Source organism: Pristiophorus japonicus, chromosome 1 (assembly GCF_044704955.1).
Source record: "Pristiophorus japonicus isolate sPriJap1 chromosome 1, sPriJap1.hap1, whole genome shotgun sequence".
Taxonomy (NCBI): domain Eukaryota; kingdom Metazoa; phylum Chordata; class Chondrichthyes; family Pristiophoridae; genus Pristiophorus; species Pristiophorus japonicus.
In genome coordinates this window covers 9,134,977-9,157,002 of record NC_091977.1, presented here as the reverse complement: position 1 = coordinate 9,157,002, position 22,026 = coordinate 9,134,977, and the positions used below count along the sequence as shown (strand labels likewise).

Genomic DNA, 22,026 nt, shown 5'->3' with positions numbered 1-22,026 from the left:
AAGGCAGGTAACTATAGGCCGGTTAGTTTAACATCTGTAGTGGGGAAAATGCTTGAAGCTATCATTAAGGAAGAAATAGCGGGACATCTAGATAAGAATAGTGCAATCAAACAGACGCAACATGGATTCATGAAGGGGAAATCATGTTTAACTAATTTACTGGAATTCTTTGAGGATATAATGAGCATGGTGGACAGAGGTGTAGCGGTGGATAGAGGTGTAGCGATGGATGTGGTGTATTTAGATTTCCAAAAGGCATTCGATAAGGTGCCACACAAAAGGTTACTGCAGAAGATAAAGGTACGCGGAATCAGAGGAAATGTATTGGCATGGATAGAGAATTGGCTGGCTAACAGAAAGCAGAGAGTTGGGATAAATTGGTCCTTTTCAGGTTGGAAATCAGTGGTTAATGGTATGCCACAGGGATCGGTGCTGGGACCACAACTGTTTACAATATACATAGATGACCTGGAGGAGGGGACAGAGTGTAGTGTAACAAAATTTGCAGATGACACAAAGATTAGTGGGAAAGCGGGTTGTGTAGAGGACACAGAGAGGCTGCAGAGATTTAGATAGGTTAAGCGAATGGGCTAAGGTTTGGCAGATGGAATACAATGTCGAAAAATGTGAGGTCATCCACCTTGGGGAAAAAAAACAGTAAAAGTGATTATTATTTGAATGAGGAGAAATTACAACATGCTGCGGTGCAGAGGGACCTGGGGGTCCTTGTGCATGAATCCCAAAAAGTTAGTTTGCAGGTACAGCAGGTAATCAGGAAGGCAAATGGAATGTTGGCCTTCATTGCAAGAGGGATGGAGTACAAAAGCAGGGAGGTCCTGCTGCAACTGTACAGGGTATTGGTGAGGCCGCACCTGGAGTACTGCGTGCAGTTTTGGTCACCTTACTTAAGGAAGGATATACTAGCTTTGGAGGGGGTAGAGAGACAATTCACTAGGCTGATTCCGGAGATGAGGGGGTTACCTTATGATAGATTGAGTAGACTGGGTCTTTACTCCTTGGAGTTCAGAAGGATGAGGGGTGATCTTATAGAAACATTTAAAATAATGAAAGGGATAGACAAGATAGAGGCAGAGAGGTTGTTTCCACTAGTCGGGGAGACTAGAACTAGGGGGCACAGCCTCAAAATACGGGGGAGCCAATTTAAAACCGAGTTGAGAAGGTATTTCTTATCCCAGAGGGTTGTGAATCTGTGGAATTCTCTGCCCAGGGAAGCAGTTGAAGCTAGCTCATTGATTGTATTCAAATCACAGATAGATAAATTTTTAACCAATAAGGGAATTAAGGGGTATGGGGAGCGGGCGGGTAAGTGGAGCTGAGTCCACGGCCAGATCAGCCATGATCTTTTTGAATGGCGGAGCAGGCTCGAGGGGCTAGATGGCCTACTCCTGTTCCTAATTCTTATGTTCTTATGAGCCACTTTATCAAATGTCTTCTGAAAATCCATAACAATATCATTTATTTTGAGTCAGTTTGGTTTTAATCTATTTATCCTCAATGAAAGGGACCAAAAGAGTCATTAACTATTGGCTGAACGCCTTGTGGCTCAGTGGGTAATTCATCACATGTAGTACTAAGTCTCTCACACTCGGAAGATGCCAAACGTGATCCCTGGCCTGCACTGAGTTGGCTGATTGTGGCCTCAGCATCCCGGGCTAGCAGAAGGGAAAAATAGGTCAGCTGGGGATCCCACGCCTGCTGACAGTCCAGGAATCTTGATGTAAAATTACTACACTTGCACTCTGGATGAGGATACAACTGGGTTCAGCTGTGATACGCTCTAAAGATAATAAACCTGGAAAAACTCACACATGAAGAATGGCCGCTGGAGCAAGGTAATGGAAATCAAGTGCCGTTTCCATTATACTGTGCCAGATTTGATATACAAATCCTGAATAGTTGCAAAGTGTCTCCAAGAGCAGGTGGGGTGCTTCAACATGAGGAAAGAGAAGAAAAGAACAAAAGCAATCTCAGTTCCCTACATAAGAGCATAAGAAATAGGAGTAGGCCATAAAGCCCCTCGAGCCTGATCTGATCATGGACTCGGGTCCACTTCCCTGCCCGCTTCTCATAACCCCTTATCGGTTAAGAAACTGTCTATCTCTGTCTTAAATCCATTCTCCCGGCTTCCACTGCTCTCTGAGGCAGCGAATTCCACAGATTTACAACCCTCTGAGAAAAGAAATTTCTTCTCATCTCAGTTTTAAATGGGCAGCCACTTATTCTAAGATTATGCCCCCTAAGTTCTAGTCTCGCCCATCAGTGGAAACATTCTCTGTGCATCCACCTTGTCAAGCCCCCTCATAATCCTATACGTTTCGATAAGATCACCTCTCATTCTTCTGAATTCCAATGAGTAGAGGCCCAACCTACTCAACCTTTACTCATAGGTCAACCCCCTCATCTCCGGAATCAACCTAGTGAACCTTCTCTGAACTGCCTCCAAAGCAAGTATATCCTTTCGTAAATATGGAACCAAAACTGACATAGTATTCCAGGCGTGGCCTCACCAATACCCTGTATAACTGTAGCAAGACTTCCCTGCTTTTGTACTCCATCCCCTTGGCAATAAAAGCCAAGATTCCATTGGCCTTCCTGATCATGCAGCCAGCATAATTGAAGCCTCAAAAATACAACACAGACCCTACAATGGGATACTCAACTAGCCTCTGAAATGGACAGCAACACTTGGCAGAATGGAAATCTAAGGAGGGCCGAGAACTCCACAGGTGAGCCCTAGTCACATTTAACTTTTCCTTCTAGAAAGATAGAAAGACTGCATTTCTACAGCGTCTTTCATGACCACCGTACGTCTCAAAGTGCTTTACAGCCAATGAAGTACTATTGGAGTGTAGACACTGCTGTAATGTGGGAAACACGGCAGCCAATTTGCGCACAGCAAGCTCCCACAAACAGTAATGTGATAATAAGTAGACAATATGTTTTGTTATGTTGATTGAGGGATAAATATTTGCCAGGATACTGGGGAGAACACCCCTGCTCTTCTTCGGAACAATGCCACGGGATCTTCTGCATCCACCGGAGAGCAGACTGGGCCTCGGTTTAACGTCTCATCTGGAAGACGGCACCTCCGACAGTGCAGCGCGCTCTCAGTACTGCACTCGAGTGTCAGCCTAGATTTATGTGCCCAAGTCCCTGGATTACTTTAATACAGTCACTGTTCTGTACGTAACGACACAGCAACATCCAACATCAGCAACAGGATGAAAAAATGGTTAATATGCTTTTGGTAGTATTGGGAGGAATGCTGGCAATTCTTCGAAAAATGTAGTGGGATCTTTTAACATCCATAGTTACAAGTAGATGGGGGAGGGTTCTCAGTTTAACATCTAATTTGAAGGACAACACCTCTGACAATGCAATACTCCCTCAATACTGCACTAGAGTACCAGGCCAGATTACATGTTCAAGTCCCAGAGTGGGGCTTGCATGCAAAATCTTCTGACTCAGGCAAGAGTGCTACTAACTGTAACAAAGTTGATAGTGGCATTAAAAAAGAAAGAAATTAAAGATAAAGAGCTGGATTTTCCTAAATCCATCTGAGGACTTCTGCCCACTGGTCCACCCCTGCCATGACTCCATCCGAGTTACCCCTCTGGCCTTCATTGCAGACTCCAGGTAGTATCTTTGGCATCAAAGAGGAACCACCACTCCAGGAGTGAAATGCGGCTGTGTTATAGGGGGACACTGAAGAGGTGGGGTTGGCCTTAAAGGGGCAGAGCACCCCTGAGGGCTGCAGTATAGTTTTCACTGAAGGCCACAGACTGGAGCATGACTTCAGCAGGTAGGTGTTTGGGGTCCTGTATGGAGAGGGAAACCAAGTGACTTGGGGGTCTTGCAGCTGCTACGCCAGTGATGACTGCCACCCTACTCCTAGTGGTCCCTGGAGTTGGCGAAGACAATGGGTGATAAGCAAAAAGAGAGAGATCTCAATGTCTGCATTTTATATATATATATATATATATAGTGGACAGGAAAGGGACGGCGGGTGTGAGAGTCCCAGCTGTAGGAAGAAACTTTGTCAGAGAGGGATGCAATAGTAAGCCTCGCTACTACTTTTTTGCCCCACCACCATCAGTCCAGGATTATGTTCGATAATGAATATAGATTAAATATGTAACAATGAAAAGGCAGATTCATTTCATTGTTTGTTATTGTTGTTAGAAGTATAGATTAAGAGCAATTGCTCACAAGTGAGAAAAAAGAGGGAGTTCCGCTATAGGTCACTCTTGCCACACAATAGCTAGATGCAATGCAGCATCAGTATTAGTAAGGGATCAGGTCTCACACGTGGCTTGTTGCAGAAAAGGTGTGCAGCATTTGTTTTTTTTTTTAAAAAGGAAAATGACTATATATTTGGGCAGTTTCACTAAGGTTTCCAGTGGGCCCACAGCATGAAACTGCACCTAATTCAACACGAACCTGGCAGACTCAGTCAGAGAGGCCCCAAGAATGGCTGGCACAAAAAATGTAATAATGCAACATTAATACATCAGTACAGTGGATAGGTGCTCGAGGTTTCTGCTGAACGACGTTGCTAGTGCAGAGCTGAAACAGCTCAATCCTGAGCCCAACCTGTGCTGTAACTAGCGAGAGTGTTTGTTGGGACACTGTAGAGGCAAGCTTTACTCTGTATCTCAAACTCGGCTGCCCATGTCCTAACTCGTACCATCAGATCAGTCATGATCCTATTGAATGGCGGAGCAGGCTTGAGGGGCCAAATGGCCTACTCCTGCTTTTATTTCTTATGCAAGTCCTGCTCACCCATCACCCCTGTGCTCGCTGATCTACACTGGCTCCCGGTTAAGCAATGCCTCAATTTCAAAATTCTCATCCATATTTTCAAATCCCTCAATGGCCTCGCCCCTCCCCATCTCTGTAATCTCCTCCAGCCCCACAACATGCCCCCCCCCCCACCCCTCTAATTTTGCCCTCCTGAGCATCTCTGATTATAATCGCTCAGCCATTGGTGGCCGTGCCTTCTGTTGCCTAGGCCACAAGCTCTGGAACTCGCTGCTTAAACCTCTTTTTCCTCCTTAAAACATATCTCTTTGACCAAGCTTTTTGGTCACCTGCATTAATTTCTACTTATGCGGCTCTGTGTCAAATTTTTATCGCATAATACTCTTGTGAAGCACCTTGGGACGTTTCACTACATTAAAGGCGAGAGGCGGGAGTCGAGAGAGGCAGCGGCTTATAAAAGGCTCAGCAGTCCGGGGAGCGTCGAGAGAGGCAGCGGCTTATAAAAGGCTCAGCAGTCCGGGGAGCGTCGAGAGAGGCAGCGGCCTATAAAAGACTCAGCAGTCCGGGGAGCGTCGAGAGAGGCGGGAGTCGAGAGAGGCAGCGGCCTATAAAAGGCTCAGCAGTCCGGGGAGCGTCAAGAGAGGAGGGAGTCGAGAGAGGCAGCGGCCTATAAAAGGCTCAGCAGTCCGGGGAGCGTCGAGAGAGGCGGGAGTCGAGAGAGGCAGCGGCCTATAAAAGGCTCAGCAGTCCGGGGAGCGTCGAGAGAGGCGGGAGTCGAGAGAGGCGTACTTGTGCAGCTCCAGCTGAGAGAAGTCAAAAAAGAAGTAGAAAGAAATCAAAAGGTGACGTCACAGCCAACGTGGTAAGTGATTGGCTGCTGATTGGTGAGTAGTTTTTCTTTTTCTTTATTAGTCAGTAACTTTTAACATTGTTGTCGGCAATTTAAGTGTATCTAAGGGTTAAGTCATGGCAGGACAGCTCGGTCACGTGATATGCTCCTCCTGTACCATGTGGGAACACGGGGACAACACCAGTGTCCCTGACGACTACATGTGCGGGAAGTGTGTCCACCTCCGGCTACTGACGGTCCGCGTTGCGGAGTTGGAGCTGAAGGTGGATTCACTCTGGAGCATCCACGATGCTGAGAATGACGTGAGTATCACGTGTAGCGAGTTGGTCTTACCGCAGGAGAAGGGTCCACAGCCAGCGAGGGAATGGAAGACCAGCAGGAAGAGTAGTGCAAGGAAGGTAGTGCAGGGGTCCCCTGTGGTCATCCCACTGCAAAACAGATACACTGCTTTGAGTGCTGTTGAGGGGGATGACTCATCAGGAGCGGGCAGCAGCAGCCAAGTTCATGGCACCGTGGCTGGCTCTGTTGCACAGGAGGGCAGGAAAAAGAGTGGGCGAGCGATAGTGATAGGGGATTCAATTGTAAGGGGAATAGATAGGCGTTTCTGCGGCCGCAACCGAGACTCCAGGATGGTATGTTGCCTCCCTGTTGCAAGGGTCAAGGATGTCTCGGAGCGGGTGCAGGACATTCCAAAAAGGGAGGGAGAACAGCCAGTTGTCGTGGTGCACGTTGGTACCAATGACATAGGTAAAAAAAGGGATGAGTTCCTACGAAATGAATTTAAGGAGCTAGGAGCTAAATTTAAAAAGTAGGACCTCAAAAGTAGTAATCTCGGGATTGCTACCAGTGCCACGTGCTAGTCAGAGTAGGAATCGCAGGATAGCTCAGATGAATACGTGGCTTGAGCAATGGTGCAGCAGTGAGGGATTCAAATTCCTGGGGCATTGGAACCGGTTCTGGGGGAGGTGGGACCAATACAATCCGGACGGTCTGCACCTGGGCAGAATCGGAACCAATGTCCTCGGGGGAGTGTTTGCTAGTGCTGTTGGGGAGGAGTTAAACTAATATGGCAGGGGGATGGGAACCAATGCAGGGAGATAGAGGGAAACAAAAAGGAGGCAAAAACAAAAGACAGAAAGGAGATGAGGAAAAGTGGAGGGCAGAGAAACCCAAGGCAAAGAACAAAAAGGGCCATTGTACAGCAAAATTCTAAAAGGACAGAGGGTGTTAAAAAAACAAGCCTAAAGGCTTTGTGTCTTAATGCAAGGAGTATCCGCAATAAGGTGGATGAATTAACTGTGCAAATAGATGTTAACAAATATGATGTGATTGGGATTACGGAGACGTGGCTCCAGGATGAGCAGGGCTGGGAACTCAACATCCAGGGGTATTCAACATTCAGGAAGGATAGAATAAAAGGAAAAGGAGGTGGGGTAGCATTGCTGGTTAAGGAGGAGATTAAGGCAATAGTTAGGAAGGACATTAGCTTGGATGATGTGGAATCTATATGGGTAGAGCTGCAGAACACCAAAGGGCAAAAATTGTTAGTGGGAGTTGTGTACAGACCTCCAAACAGTAGTAGTGATGTTGGGGAGGGCATCAAACAGGAAATTAGGGGTGCGTGTAATAAAGGTGCAGCAGTTATAATGGGTGACTTTAATATGCACATAGATTGGGCTAACCAAACTGGAAGCAATACGGTGGAGGAGGATTTTCTGGAGTGCATAAGGGATGGTTTTTTAGACCAATATGTCGAGGAACCAACTAGGGGGGAGGCCATCTTAGACTGGGTGTTATGTAATGAGAGAGGATTAATTAGCAATCTCGTTGTGCGAGGCCCCTTGGGGAAGAGTGACCATAATATGGTGGAATTCTGCATTGGGATGGAGAATGAAACAGTTAATTCAGAGACCATGGTCCAGAACTTAAAGGCTAACTTTGAAGGTATGAGGCGTGAATTGGCTGGGATGGATTGGCGAATGATACTTAAGGGGTTGACTGTGGATGGGCAATGGCAGACATTTAGAGACCGCATGGATGAACTACAACAATTGTACATTCCTGTCTGGCATAGAAATAAAAAAGGGAAGGTGGCTCAACCGTGGCTATCAAGGGAAATCAGGGATAGTATTAAAGCCAAGGAAGTGGCATACAAATTGGCCAGAAATAGCAGCGAACCTGGGGACTGGGAGAAATTTAGAACTCAGCAGAGGAGGACAAAGGGTTTGATTAGGGCAGGGAAAATGGAGAATGAGAAGAAGCTTGCAGGGAACATTAAGACGGATTGCAAAAGTTTCTATAGATATGTAAAGAGAAAAAGGTTAGTAAAGACAAACGTAGGTCCCCTGCAGTCAGAATCAGGGGAAGTCATAACGGGGAACAAAGAAATGGCGGACCAATTGAACAAGTACTTTGGTTCGGTATTCACGAAGGAGGACACGAACAACCTTCCGGTTATAAAAGGGGTCGGGGGGTCTAGTAAGGAGGAGGAACTGAGGGAAATCCTTATTAGCCGGGAAATTGTGTTGGGGAAATTGATGGGATTGAAGGCCGATAAATCCCCAGGGCCTGATGGACTGCATCCCAGAGTACTTAAGGAGGTGGCCTTGGAAATAGTGGATGCGTTGACAGTCATTTTCCAACATTCCATTGACTCTGGATCAGTTCCTATGGAGTGGAGGGTAGCCAATGTAACCCCACTTTTTAAAAAAGGAGGGAGAGAGAAAACAGGGAATTATAGACCGGTCAGCCTGACATCGGTAGTGGGTAAAATGATGGAATCAATTATTAAGGATGTTATAGCAGTGTATTTGGAAAGAGGTGACATGATAGGTCCAAGTCAGCATGGATTTGTGAAAGGGAAATCATGCTTGACAAATCTTCTGGAATTTTTTGAGGATGTTTCCAGTAGAGTGGATAAGGGAGAACCAGTTGATGTGGTATATTTGGACTTTCAGAAGGCGTTCGACAAGGTCCCACACAAGAGATTGATGTGCAAAGTTAGAGCACATGGGATTGGGGGTAGTATACTGACATGGATTGAGAACTGGTTGTCAGACAGGAAGCAAAGAGTAGGAGTAAATGGGTACTTTTCAGAATGGCAGGCAGTTACTAGTGGGGTACCGCAAGGTTCTGTGCTGGGGCCCCAGCTGTTTACACTGTACATTAATGATTTAGATGAGGGGATTAAATGTAGTATCTCCAAATTTGCGGATGACACTAAGTTGGGTGGCAGTGTGAGCTGCGAGGAGGATGCTGTGAGGCTGCAGAGCGACTTGGATAGGTTAGGTGAGTGGGCAAATGCATGGCAGATGAAGTATAATGTGGATAAATGTGAGGTTATCCACTTTGGTGGTAAAAACAGAGAGACAGACTATTATCTGAATGGTGACAGATTAGGAAAAGGGGAGGTGCAGAGAGACCTGGGTGTCATGGTACATCAGTCATTGAAGGTTGGCATGCAGGTGCAGCAGGCGGTTAAGAAAGCAAATGGCATGTTGGCCTTCATAGCAAGGGGATTTGAGTACAGGGGCAGGGAGGTATTGCTACAGTTGTACAGGGCATTGGTGAGGCCACACCTGGAGTATTGTGTACAGTTTTGGTCTCCTAACCTGAGGAAGGACATTCTTGCTATTGAGGGAGTGCAGCGAAGGTTCACCAGACTGATTCCCGGGATGGCGGGACTGACCTATCAAGAAAGACTTGATCAACTGGGCTTGTATTCACTGGAGTTCAGAAGAATGAGAGGGGACCTCATAGAAACATTTAAAATTCTGACGGGGTTAGACAGGTTAGATGCAGGAAGAATGTTCCCAATGTTGGGGAAGTCCAGAACCAGAGGTCACAGTCTAAGGATAAGGGGTAAGCCATTTAGGACCGAGATGCGGAGGAACTTCTTCACCCAGAGAGTGCTGAACCTGTGGAATTCTCTACCACAGAAAGTTGTTGAGGCCAATTCACTAAATATATTCAAAAAGGAGTTAGATGAGGTCCTTACTACTCGGGGGATCAAGGGGTATGGCGAGAAAGCAGGATTGGGGTACTGAAGTTGAATGTTCAGCCATGAACTCATTGAATGGCGGTGCAGGCTAGAAGGGCCGAATGGCCTACTCCTGCACCTAGTTTCTATGTTTCTAAAGGCGCTATATAAATACAAGTTGTTGTTGTATCTAACGCATGCTGTACCTGCCCTGGGAGTGTTTGATGGGGCAGTGTAGAGGGAGCTTTACTCTGTATCTAACCCTTGCAGTACCTGCTCTGGGAGTGTTTGATGGGACAGTGTAAAGGGAGCTTTACTCTGTATCTAACCCATCCTGCTTAGGAAAGTTTAATGCTGACTGTGAGTGCCTTAAATAAGTGTTCACAAAAACAGTCAACACAATAAAAAACAATAGCATTAACACACCCACACACTTGTAAAATGTACTAAGACAATTTACATACAGGTTGAGTCATAACACACGCTCAGCTAAGCAGGGAAATTCCTGGTGCACCCAGCAACATCTCTATAGAGTTACCATCACTCACTTTGTTCTGTTTACCAGCTGGGATATGCAAATAACAGGATTTCACCATCAGCCTGCTTAAAGAGATCCCGCCTCTCCCCCCACCCCCAAGACCTTTGAGGTCTCTCTGCTTGCGAGAAGTTTGCTGATGTTCCCAACCACATTGTTCAACTGAAAACCACACAACAGGAAGTCCAGTCAAATCAGGTCGCCCTCTTTCACACAAAACAAGATCCTCCCACAAACCGCAGCCGGCCTTTTTTTCGTCTCAATACAGTACGTGTAGGGGAGCCAGTTTGTATTGTGCTGAAAGTCAGACTCAACCTCTGTGGTCACCTCACTGCAAGACTGCACAAACAAAGCAGATAGCAGGAGCAGCTTACAGCACTGACCAGCCAGCAAGTGCAGCCAACTTAGAAATAGACTTTCAGACACCATTACATGACGCATGCAAGCTGGTGTCAGAAGGGAGAACTGAGAGGAACAACTTGACCCCAGTGTTCAGATGCAGCAGGGCAAGAGGGCACAGGGTCATAACTGTGATGGCCAAGTCTAAGACAGATGGAAGAAAGAACTTGCATTTATATAGTCTTTCAAGCCCCTCACAGCCAATGAATTAGTTTTGAAGTGTAGTCACTGCTAAATAAGCAAACATGGCATGCCAGAGACAGTGCGCTGCACTGTCGGAGGTGCTGTCTTTCAGATGAGACCTTAAATCAAAGCTCCGTCTGCTCTCTCAGGTGGATGTAAAAGATCCCACGGCACTCGTTCGAAGAGGAGCAAGGGAGTATTCCCTGGTGTCCTGGCTGATATTTATCGCTCAATCAACATCACGAAAACAGATTATCAGGTTATCATCACATTGCTGTTTGTGGGAGCTTGTTGTGAACAATTTTAAAAGACTACACTTCAAAAAGTACTTCACTGGCTGAAAAGCACTCCGGTGGTTGTGAAAGGCACAACAGAAATCCAAGTCTTTTTTTCTTTCATGGCAGCCAAGTTGCGCACAGCAAGATCTCACAAACAGCAAATGATGAAGGGATGTAGCTGAAATCTTAACTTGTCTGTTTTCTCCACAGATGCTGACTGACCTGCTGGGGGAACCGAGCATTTTCTGTTTTTGTTTCAGACTTTCAGCATTTTAAATGAATGGAAGACCAGCTAGTAATGTAGAGATAGAAATGTGTGGGAAAACTCCAGGTTCTTCCTCCATGGCATTCTTACAGACCACTGCGCTGACAGGCAGGGCCTCAGTTTAACATCTCATCTGTAAAATGCAGCATTTCCTCAGTACTGCTGTGAAGTATCAGCCTCAAAATACTGGAGTGGGCCTTGAACCCACAACCTTTTGACAGAGACAAGAGTACTAACACTTAGCCAAACTGACACCAGATGTCAGGAAACATTTCTTTACATGAAGGGTGATCCAACATCTGGAACGGATTACCAAAGAAGACTGGTTAAGACCAGGAAACTAGATTTATTTAAACAAGAGCTGGAATGGGGAGGCGGTAATGGTTGGCATTCTGGAGCCATGAGAACAAATGGGCTGAAGCATCCAAACCTATCCTGTAATCTTGTGACATTGCTGAAAATTGGAAATAGCCCTTGAAAGGTTAAATGTGTTGCAGTGCATACTTGGTGAGAGAAGAGATGAAAAGCGTTTTCAGCAGAAACCTGCAACTGCTGAAAATCCAAAACAGAAGGCCCTGCAGTTACTTCAGCAACTCATGACTTTAGTAAGAGTTGCCTATATCCATGCGATGGACTACCTTCACTTTTAAACATGATAAAAGGATATGCAAAAGTTAAATTAGCCAGTGAAACATGCAAGGAACTGGTTAGCACATCGTTTGTTCAGCTTTGGTAGCTGGGTTCACAATCAGCTCATAATGACAGGATGGAAATCTCCTCTCTCTTTTTCTGCCCAAGTTTGAAGTGACATTAGTTATTTTTGTGTTAACTGAGGATAAAGTTGGCAAAATGAGGAAATAAATACTTGTTTCCCCTTTAGAATCATAGAAGTTTTCGTCACAGAAAGAGGCCATTTCGCACAGTGTGTCTGTGCTGGCTGTCCAAGAGCTATTCAGCCAAATTCCACTTTCTAGCTCTTGGTCCGTAGCCCTTCAAGTGCACATCCAAGTACTTTTTAAATGCGATCCTTTCTGACAGTGCGTTCCAGACCCCCGCCGCTATCTGGGTGAAATAAATTCTCCTCAATCTCCTCTAACCCTTCTATCAATTACTTTAAATCTATGCCCCCTGGTTATTCATGGTATTTTTTTTTCTCCCTTGATTTTCCACAATTTTCTTTCAATTGACTCCTTCCTGGGGTACAGTGCCACAGACACCCTCAGATACCTCACCCAAGTGTTTTTCATGTGTTAGCCCAGACAGTTCTTCCCCCATCACATACAAATTGAAGGAGGAGTTCACTGCCTCTTACACAGCCTCATCAAGTCAGCTTTACGAGAGAGCGATTCCACAGATCAACCTGCACCTAAACATCCAGCACGGGTTCTACATCTGGCTCACAGATGCCATAAGGATAGCTGGTAGAAGAAATAGTTGCATCAGATTGCTGCTGTACAGGCTAAAGTCATTAGTTTAAAACTGTCAATGGAGGAAGAGGTTAGAAGTTTCTTTACACACAGTTGTTGGAGCATGAAGACAGGATCCATTGCATATTTTTAGGAAAAAGATTTGCATTTATACAGCACTTTTCACGACCACCGGATGTCTCTCAGCACTTTACAGCCAATTAAGTACTTTTGAAGTGTAATCATCGTTATAATATAGGAAACACGGCAGCCAAATTGCACACAGCAAGCTCCCAGAAAGAGCAATGAACTGATCACCTGTTTTAGTGATGCTGATTGAGGGATAAATATTGGCCAGGAACACCACTGGGGATAACTCCCCTGCTCTCCTTCGAAATAGTGCCATGGGATCTTTTAAGTCCAGCTACGAGGGCAGACGGAATCTTGGTTTAATGCCTCATCCAAAAGACGACACCTCCAACAGTGCAGCGCTACCTCAGCACTGCACTGGAGTGTCAGCCTAGATTTGTGTGTTCAAGTCTCAGGAGTGAGACTTGAACCCACAACTTTCTGACTCACAGGTGAGAATGCTACCCACAAAGCCACAGTTGACACTCGTAGATAAAGAGCAGATAAATATTTAAAACAGGGGAAGAGGTACGGCTAGGCGAGACAGCAGGGCACTACAATTAATTTTGGAATGTCCTAGTAAACAGCTGGTTCAGACACGATGGACTGAATATTCCTTTATGGTGTAAACTTCTATGATTCAAAATCATGGACAGGGCAGATAGAGCTTTACTCTATCGATTACATGGATGAACTTCAACAATTGTACATCCCTGTCTGGAGTAAAAATAAAATGGGGAAGGTAGCTCAACCATGGCTAACAAGGGAAATTAGGGATAGTGTTAAATCCAAGGAAGAGGCATATACATTGGCCAGAAAAAGCAGCAAACCTGAGATATGGGAGAAATTTAGAATTCAACAGAGGACAAAGGGTCTAATTAAGAGGGGGAAAATAGAGTATGAGAGGAAGCTTGCAGGGAACATAAAAACTAACTGCAAAAGCTTCTATAGATATAAGATAAAAAGATTAGTGAAGACCAACGTAGGTCCTTTGCAGTCAGAATCAGGTGAATTTATAATGGGGAACAAAGAAATGGCAGACCAATTGAACAAAAACTTTGGTTCTGTCTTCACTAAGAAAGACACAAATAACCTTCTGGAAATACTAAGGGTTCGAGAATCTAGCAAAAAGGAGGAACTGAAGGAAATCCTTATTAGTCAGGAAATTATGTTAGGGAAATTGATGGGATTGAAGGCCCATAAATCCACGGGGCCTGATAGTCTGCATCCCAGAGTACTTATGGAAGTGGCCCTAGAAATAGTGGATGCATTGGTGATCATTTTCCAACATTCTATTGACTCTGGATCAGTTCCTATGGACTGGAGGATAGCTAATGTAACACCACTTTTTAAAAAAGGAGGGAGAGAGAAAACAGGGAATTATAGACTGGTTAGCCTGACATCAGTGGTGGGGAAAATGTTGGAATCAATTATTAAAGATGAAATAGCAGTGCATTTGGAAAGCAGTGACAGGGTTGGTCCAAGTCAGCATGAATGTATGAAAGGGAAATCATGCTTGACAAATAATCTAGAATTTTTTGAGGATGTAACTAATAGAGTGGACAAGGGAGAACCAGTGGATGTGGTGTATTTGGACTTTCAAAAGGCTTTTGACAAGGTCCCACACAAGAGATTAGTGTGCAAAATTAAAGCACGTGGTATTGGGGGTAATGTATTGACGTGGATAAAGAACTGGTTGGCGGACAGGAAGCAGAGAGTCGGAATAAACGGGTCCTTTTCAGAATGGCAGGCAGTGACTAGTGGGGTGCCGCAGGGTTCAGTGCTGGGACCCCAGCTCTTTACAATATACATCAATGATTTAGATGAAGGAATTGAGAGTAATATCTCCAAGTTTGCAGATGACACTAAGCTGGGTGGCGGTGTGAGCTGTGAGGAGGTTGCTAAGAGGCTGCAGGGTGACTTGGACAGGTTAGGTGAGTGGGGAAATGCATGGCAGATGCAGTATAATGTGGATAAATGTGAGGTTATCTACTTTGGTGGCAAAAACAGGAAGACAGATTATCTGACTGGTGACAGATTAGTAAAAGGAGAGGTGCAACGAGACCTGGGTGTCATGGTACATCAGTCATTGAAGGTTGGCATGCAGGTACAGCAGGCGGTGACCGCGGCAAATGGCATGTTGGCCTTCATAGCTAGAGGATTTGAGTATAGGAGCAGGGAGGTCTTACTACAGTTGTAGAGAGCCTTGGTGAGGCCACACCTGGAATAGTGTGTTCAGTTTTGGTCTCCTAATCTGAGGAAGGACGTTCTTGTTTTTGACGAAGTACAGCGAAGGTTCACCAGACTGATTCCTGGGATGGCAGGACTGACATATGAGGAGAGACTCGATCAACTGGGCTTGTATCCACTGGAGTTTAGAAGATTGAGAGGGGATCTTATAGAAACATATAAAATTCTGACGGGATTGGACAGGTTAGAGGCAGGAAGAATGTTCCCGTTGCTGGGGAGTTCCAGAACCAGGGGTCACAGTCTAAGAATAAGGGGTAAGCCATTTAGGACCGAGATGTAGACAAACTTCTTCACTCAGAGTGGTTAACCTGTGGAATTCTCTACCGCAGAAAGTTGTTGAGGCCAGTTCGTTAGATATATCCAAAAGGGAGTTAGATATGGCCCTTACGGCCAAAGGGATCAAGGGGCATGGGGAGAAAGCAGGAAAGGGGTACTGAAGTTGAATGATCAGCCATGATCTTATTGAATGGCGGTGCAGGCTTGAAGCGCCGAATGGCCTGCTCCTGCACCTAATTTCTATGTTTCTATGAATCCATACCGTTTTGAGTGTTTGAAGGGAGTTTCTCTCTCTCGCTCTTGTCTAAGGAATCCCAATTGGAAGTGGGGCTAGCAAAACATCCATAAAGTAAATGCAAGTGCTGTACAAGACCTATTGGATTTGCAGTTTTAATGGGCCCAAGTTTCGAGCCGCGCCGAGAACGATGCAGTCCTGACCTGGACGCCCGTTTTTCGCGCCACAAAGTGCGCCTAAAAAAACCTTCCAGATTCTGAAGCTCGGTGCAGCGCAGCACGAGCAGTAGGGGACGGAGCCAGGTCCCTGCGCTGAAAACAATGCCGGGACCTCTGCACATGCGAGCTACTGTGTGGGAGGGGCCGAATGGCCTCACTGGGGCTGCGTGAATAAGGCTCCTCCCACGGCCAGCTCCTGCTTCCTCCCGACCCGACTCCCCCCACCACCGGACCGGACCCGACTCCCGCTCCCCCCCCACTCCCCCGCCCCTGGACAGGACCCGACCCCACTCCTCCTCCCTCGGACCGGACCCGACCATGACCCGACTCCCGCTCCCCCCCTCCCTCCCCCTCCCCCGACTCCAGCTTCCCCCGCCCCCGGACTGGATCCGACCTGACCTCCCTCTCCCTCCCTTCCCCCGACCCGAACTCTCTCCCACCAACCCCCCGCTCCCCCCGACCCGACGCAACGCCACCTATCTGTAAATCTGGTGCTGGGGACGGGCCCTGCCAGAAATCTCGGGCCTGGCCCGTTCAGCCTCCCCCTCCCCTTCTCCTCCCCCCCCCCCTCCCTTATCTCCTTTCCCCCCCCCCCCTCCCCCTTCTCCCCCCCTCAGTGTCAGAAACACAGACACTGACAGACAGAGAATGAGAGACACAGACAGACAGAGAGATAGAGACACTGTCAGAGACACACTGGGGGGGGGGGGGGGGGGGGGCATCCCAGCATGCTGTTGGAGGGCGCCCGGTGCTGCAGTCGGTAAGTAGAAAATGTTTTATTTATTGATTTAAAAAAAAAATTATTTCTTATTATTTTTTTGATTGATTTATTGGTTGATTTATTGATGTGTTTATCATTTATTATTGATGATGGTTCTTTATTTGTAAAACTGAAGTGTTTAATGTTTGTAAACTTCCCTTTAAACCGCCCCTCCCCACCCCCCATTCCCTGCGCCTGATTTTCTAAAGTGTAGACAGGGTTTTTTCGAGCGTACAAAAATCTTCACTTACTCCATTCTAAGTTAGTTTGGAGTAAGTTTTCACTGATGAAACTTTGAAAACAGGCGTAAGTGGCCGGACACGCCCCCTTTTGAAAAAAAAATTGAAACTGTTCTAACTGACTAGAACTGGAGCAAATTAAATGGCAAGAATTCCGATTTCTAAGATACTCCGTTCTACACCAGTTGCTCCTAAAAATCAGGAGCAAATCATGTCGAAACTTGGGGCCATTACAACTATCTCTGCTCTGGAAGCTTCCTGGAAGATTGACGGTCCTATGCCAGGTGGCACATCCACACATTCAAAATCCACAGTTCAGCATTAAGTAAATTGGAGGTATGGCCCATCACTTTGTGATGCAGCATCTTGGGAGTGGCAGTTTAGTGAGATACCCCCTGAGGATTGTGGGGTCGATGAAAAAGTGAATGGGTGTAGACGTGGGGGCCCATCCACTCAGCATGTGCACCCGAATTGGGTGGGTAGGGAAGAGAGGCTATATTCAATCCAATGATCCCTCTTTTTTTCCCCCCCCTGCGCGAGACCTTTAAATTTACTGCATGTTCGCTGCCTGTACGGTATCTCTTCCAGCGGTAGCATTTGTAAGCGGTCTGCGGAAGACCGCACGATCGGTGCCCCCATGCACCTTAGGGGGAAAATTGATTCAATCTTTATTAAAATTAAATTTGAGCGCCAGAAACGGCATAAAATGAACTGCTCAGTTTTGATAGGACAGAATTATTGTACAGGTCAATTTCCAACCTAATAGTAATAAGAGAGCGAGACCATGAGACACAAGAGTGGGAGAGAACTACCTGGAAAAAAACTCCCATTACAAAAATCTGGGCAAGTTGGTGAAATTATTAAAGCGGTATATAAGTGAGAGATAGGCCAAGCCCTGTGGGAGAGCTTGGCATGTGTGCAGTGGCATACCACTGCAGGGAGCAACGTGTGCTGCTGCAGGAGAGCGACGGCTACAAAGAGGACAACTGGATTTGACGCCGCCCAAATCCAGGTCGCTGATTGCAGTACGGGCAGGTACAGCAGGAGCAGCGAGGTTGGGGCGAAGGAGCGGCAAGAGTTGGTAGAGGGATGTGATCGGGGCGCAGGAGAAGCGTGAGTTCGGGGCCCAGAAGAGGCAAGGGCCCAGGGGCAGCATGTGACATGTGTGCGCACTAGGTCCGTGCAGCAGAGCTGGTCTCTAGTCGTCTTGGTTAATCCTTGCCATTGGACCAAGACCAGCTCTGTCAAGCCCGCGTGGTGGCTGGTGTGCAACAGCCACCACATTTTTTTAAAAATCCACGCACAGGCATCTTCCACCCTTCAAGGTGTAGTTCGGGATCTGGAATATTAGGTCCTGTGAACTCATCCCTTTTTGGTGTGGAAGCAAGTCACCCTCGTTTCGAGGGACTGCCTATGATGGGGGATGTGGGAGGGCAGCATGACTACAACATCTATCCATGCATTTCAATCACTCCCACAACTCTCCTCCCACTCACCAGAAATGAGAAATTCTTCAGCTGCAGACAAACTTTGCACAAAACAACAGAATGAATCTGCTCTCTTCCTCTTTCACCTCCCATCTCCAAACTTTGAGCTCCCAATCTAGCTTTTTACCAAAACAGACATGAGCAAAAACTACATCGATGATGATTTTTGGTATCAGGAATTTTAGATCTGAGGAAAGTTTAAGGAAATTCTAATCTGGTTTCTTTGTAAAATAGATGGAGCAGATCTGATTGAAGTCTTGAGCAATATGAAAGGAATTGACAATTGGAAGCTATTCAAAGGAAATTCTTCACTGTGGTGACGAGCTCAAGCGCTTTGAACACTTGCGAAGAAAGAGGAATTTAGGAATAAGATGGGGGAATATTTTTCACCCAAAGGGTAATCAAGTACAATATGTTACCAGGGAAGAACATTCAGATCAGCCATGGTCATATTAAATGGTGTAGCAGGCTCGAGGAGCCAAATGGTCTACTCCTGCTCCTATTTCTTATGTTCTTATGAAATGGACAGTAACAAGGGATGCAAGAGGCAATGAGAGGTATTCCTGGAGAGAAAAGCGATTGAAGGATATGGGAAGGAAGCTAGTAGGTGGAATTCATACATCATAAAGATCGGGTTTGTTGATTTTTGGAACTTTTTAATGTTCATATCATTTTTTCTGTACTAATATTTAAGTGCAGTTTTAAACATTTTTCCAAGGCACTCTCTGGTAAGGTACAGCACAGGTTAGATACAGAATAAAGCTCCCTCCACACTGTCCCATCAAACACTCCCAGGGCAGGTACAGTACGGGTTAGATAGAGAGTAAAGCTCCCTCTACACGGTCCCATCAAACACTCCCAGGGCAGGTACAGCACGGGGTTAGATACAGAATAAAGCTCCATCTATACTGTCCCATCAAACACTCCCAGGGCAGGCACAGCACGGGGTTAGATACAGAGTAAAGCTCCCTCTACACTGTCCCATCAAACACTCCCAGGACAGGTACAGCACGGGGTTAGATACAGAGTAAAGCTCCATCTACACTGTCCCATCAAACACTCCCAGGGCAGGTATAGCACGGGTTAGATACAGAGTAAAGTTCCCTCCACACTGTCCCATCAAACACTCCCAGGGCAGGTACAGCACGGGGTTAGATACAGAGTAAAGCTCCATCTATACTGTCCCATCAAACACTCCCAGGGCAGGTACAGCACGGGTTAGATACAGAGTAAAGCTCCCTCTACACTGTCCCATCAAACACTCCCAGGGCAGGTACAGCACGGGGTTAGATAGAGTAAAGCTTCATCTACACTGTCCCATCAAACACTCCCAGGACAGGTTCAGCACAGGTTAGATACAGAGTAAAAGTTCTTCTACACTAACCTGCCTAGCTCTGCATCTAACCCGAGTGGATAGCGATTAAAATCAAAATCATCCGAGAGGAATGTTGAGTTGCGTGGAAAGAAAAGCATACACTCTCCTGCTTATCCAGATGGCTGTTCCTGTGTCGAGGTTAATCGAGGAGACGGAAACGTGGAAGGGAATTTTCCAGACTATAGTATTGATATTGGCATAGCTTATTATTCATACAACTCTCCCTCCAGCTTCTTGAAAGGGATTTCATGCAGTACTATATTTGCAGATCCTGCATTAAAGTGTTATGGCGAGTTTACCTTTCGAACGAATCGAAGTGCTTGTGTCCGCTCCACCTCGTTACTCTGCTGTATGTCTATACACCTGGAGAAAGTAGATTACAAAGAGTGTGTTCAGTCATGTACTGTATTACTACACTGGAGTGGTGTCTCACTGTATATTACTACACTGGAAGTAGATTTGTACCTTTGATGACTAGACTTTGGCTGCACATGGCACCAATAGAGACAAAGATCTTTCTACTGGCAGCAAGGGGAGCCAGTCTGATCAGCCACTTTGCTTGTCACTTCTCAATCCCTTACTGCAGCCTTGAATTGAGATGCCTGATTCTTTTGACTTTCAGAATATTTCTCACCTGATTTGTAACACGTCCTTTAAATTGCCCCCATCCTTTCAAATTTCAGCTGTACACAAGTTTTCCTTCACCCACCTGAATTGTCACCTGGCTCTGTGAATAATTATGCAATCAGACTGACCAAGGGATTTTAAGTGCTATTAGGATACTTATCATTCTGGCAGATTAGCACCAGTTCCAAATCATTTAGAACCAGCTTATGCCCGTACATGTAAATCGCGGGACAGGCACCCAATCTTTTTCTCCTCCCTTAGATCCAGCACTTCACCGACACAGGACATTCTGCTCAACGGTCAGAAAACAAAGTGAAAAACCAAGTCATGCTGTGTGTGCTAGCCAAGGGCAAGATCCACGTGTCTCTGTTGAGAGCCCAGCACCATAAACAATCACAGATCAACTGTAAGTGTTTTTATTTTGTAAACAGTCTACAGTGGTTAAAAGAGCAGCGAGGACATGGTGAGCTGTGGGCCTCTGTGAGGAGATAGACCCAGCCATTGAGAATAATTTGCAAGAACTGAATCAGTGTCAGTTTTCGAAAGAGGAGCAGGCTTGAAATTACTTCTGGTCGCAGACTCCCTGGAAAGTATCTACAGACCCCAGTTTGAGAACCACTGCATAGGACCAATAGAAAAATAGCTTTAGACTGACAGGGTGGAAATCTCCCTGCCAGCAGCAAGGGTGCAAGTGAAACAAGTCTGTTGCAGTCTCAGCCCAGCTCTTTGGAGGTGCGAGTTCACAAAAACAAACTGCTCACATCTCTGCAAGTTCCATCCAAGGCAGTGCATTTACCAACTGAGCAATTGAGTGTTACATAGTTTTAATGAAACATCACGCAATTGAAAGAATCAAAGAGGAACACATACTAACCTAGCTATTAAATAATCCACACGTAGTCTCAGCACCTTCTGAAGAATACTGGTGTCTTGGATGAGATACCGGAGGGCACGGAGACCAGCTGCACGCACCTCTTTAGCTTCATTTAATAACGCTAATCGCAAACTGTGTTAAGAGTAAGAGGAAATGTTTATTATGGGAGAAAGAACATACAGTTATACAGTACCTTCAGCACATCTCAGAACACTTCACAGCCAAATGAATTAATTTTGAAATGTGTTATTGTTATTTTGAAGGCCAATGCAGCAACCAATTCACATATAGCAAGGTGCCATGAACAGCGAATGGGACAACTGACCACATAATCTGTTTTTGGCGATGCTGATCGAGGAATAAATATTGGCCATAATACCAAGAGAATGCTTTATGTCTTCTTTAAATAGTGCATTTTATGTTCACCTGAACAAATAGATAGGGTCTCAGTTTAATATTTTGTCCAAAAGACAGCACATCAGACAGTGCTGCGCGCCCTCAGTACTGCACGGAAATGTCAGATTAGATTATGTGCTTAAGTCCTGGAGCGGGACTTGAACCCAATGACTATCCGACTCAGAGGCAGTAATTGTTGCTCAGAAGGCAAACATGTCAGGCAAAGATCCACACTGCTCAGGAGAGGAAAGCCTCTGAACCAGGCCAATGCCAATAACCTCCGCAGTGACAGTCAGTGGTCATGTGCTTTCACACATCAGTCACAAATTCCAGTTCTTTGCTGTACTTACCATATAATAATTTCTTCATAAGTAAACCCTAGTTTCTCTTCACAGTGGCCAACATTACAGAGTAACTGTGGAGGAAGAGAGAGATAGACCATGTTTAATGCAAGTTTAGCCACAGTATCAAAGCCTAAACAGT

At 45.9% G+C, this 22,026-nt stretch overlaps 1 protein-coding gene across 6 annotated transcripts in view; it reads right to left on the bottom strand.

Moving 5' to 3' along the window:
• rictora (RPTOR independent companion of MTOR, complex 2 a) overlaps window positions 1–22,026 on the bottom strand; it is a 231,604-nt gene that overhangs the window by 103,464 nt on the left and 106,114 nt on the right. For all 6 annotated transcript variants that reach the window (XM_070877306.1, XM_070877299.1, XM_070877318.1 and 3 more), the window contains 3 exons: window positions 21,894–21,958; window positions 21,148–21,279; window positions 19,946–20,009 (listed from right to left, as the gene is read on the bottom strand). In XM_070877306.1, the coding sequence (XP_070733407.1) occupies window positions 19,946–20,009; window positions 21,148–21,279; window positions 21,894–21,958 (261 nt within the window). The remainder of the gene's footprint in view (window positions 1–19,945; window positions 20,010–21,147; window positions 21,280–21,893; window positions 21,959–22,026) is intronic.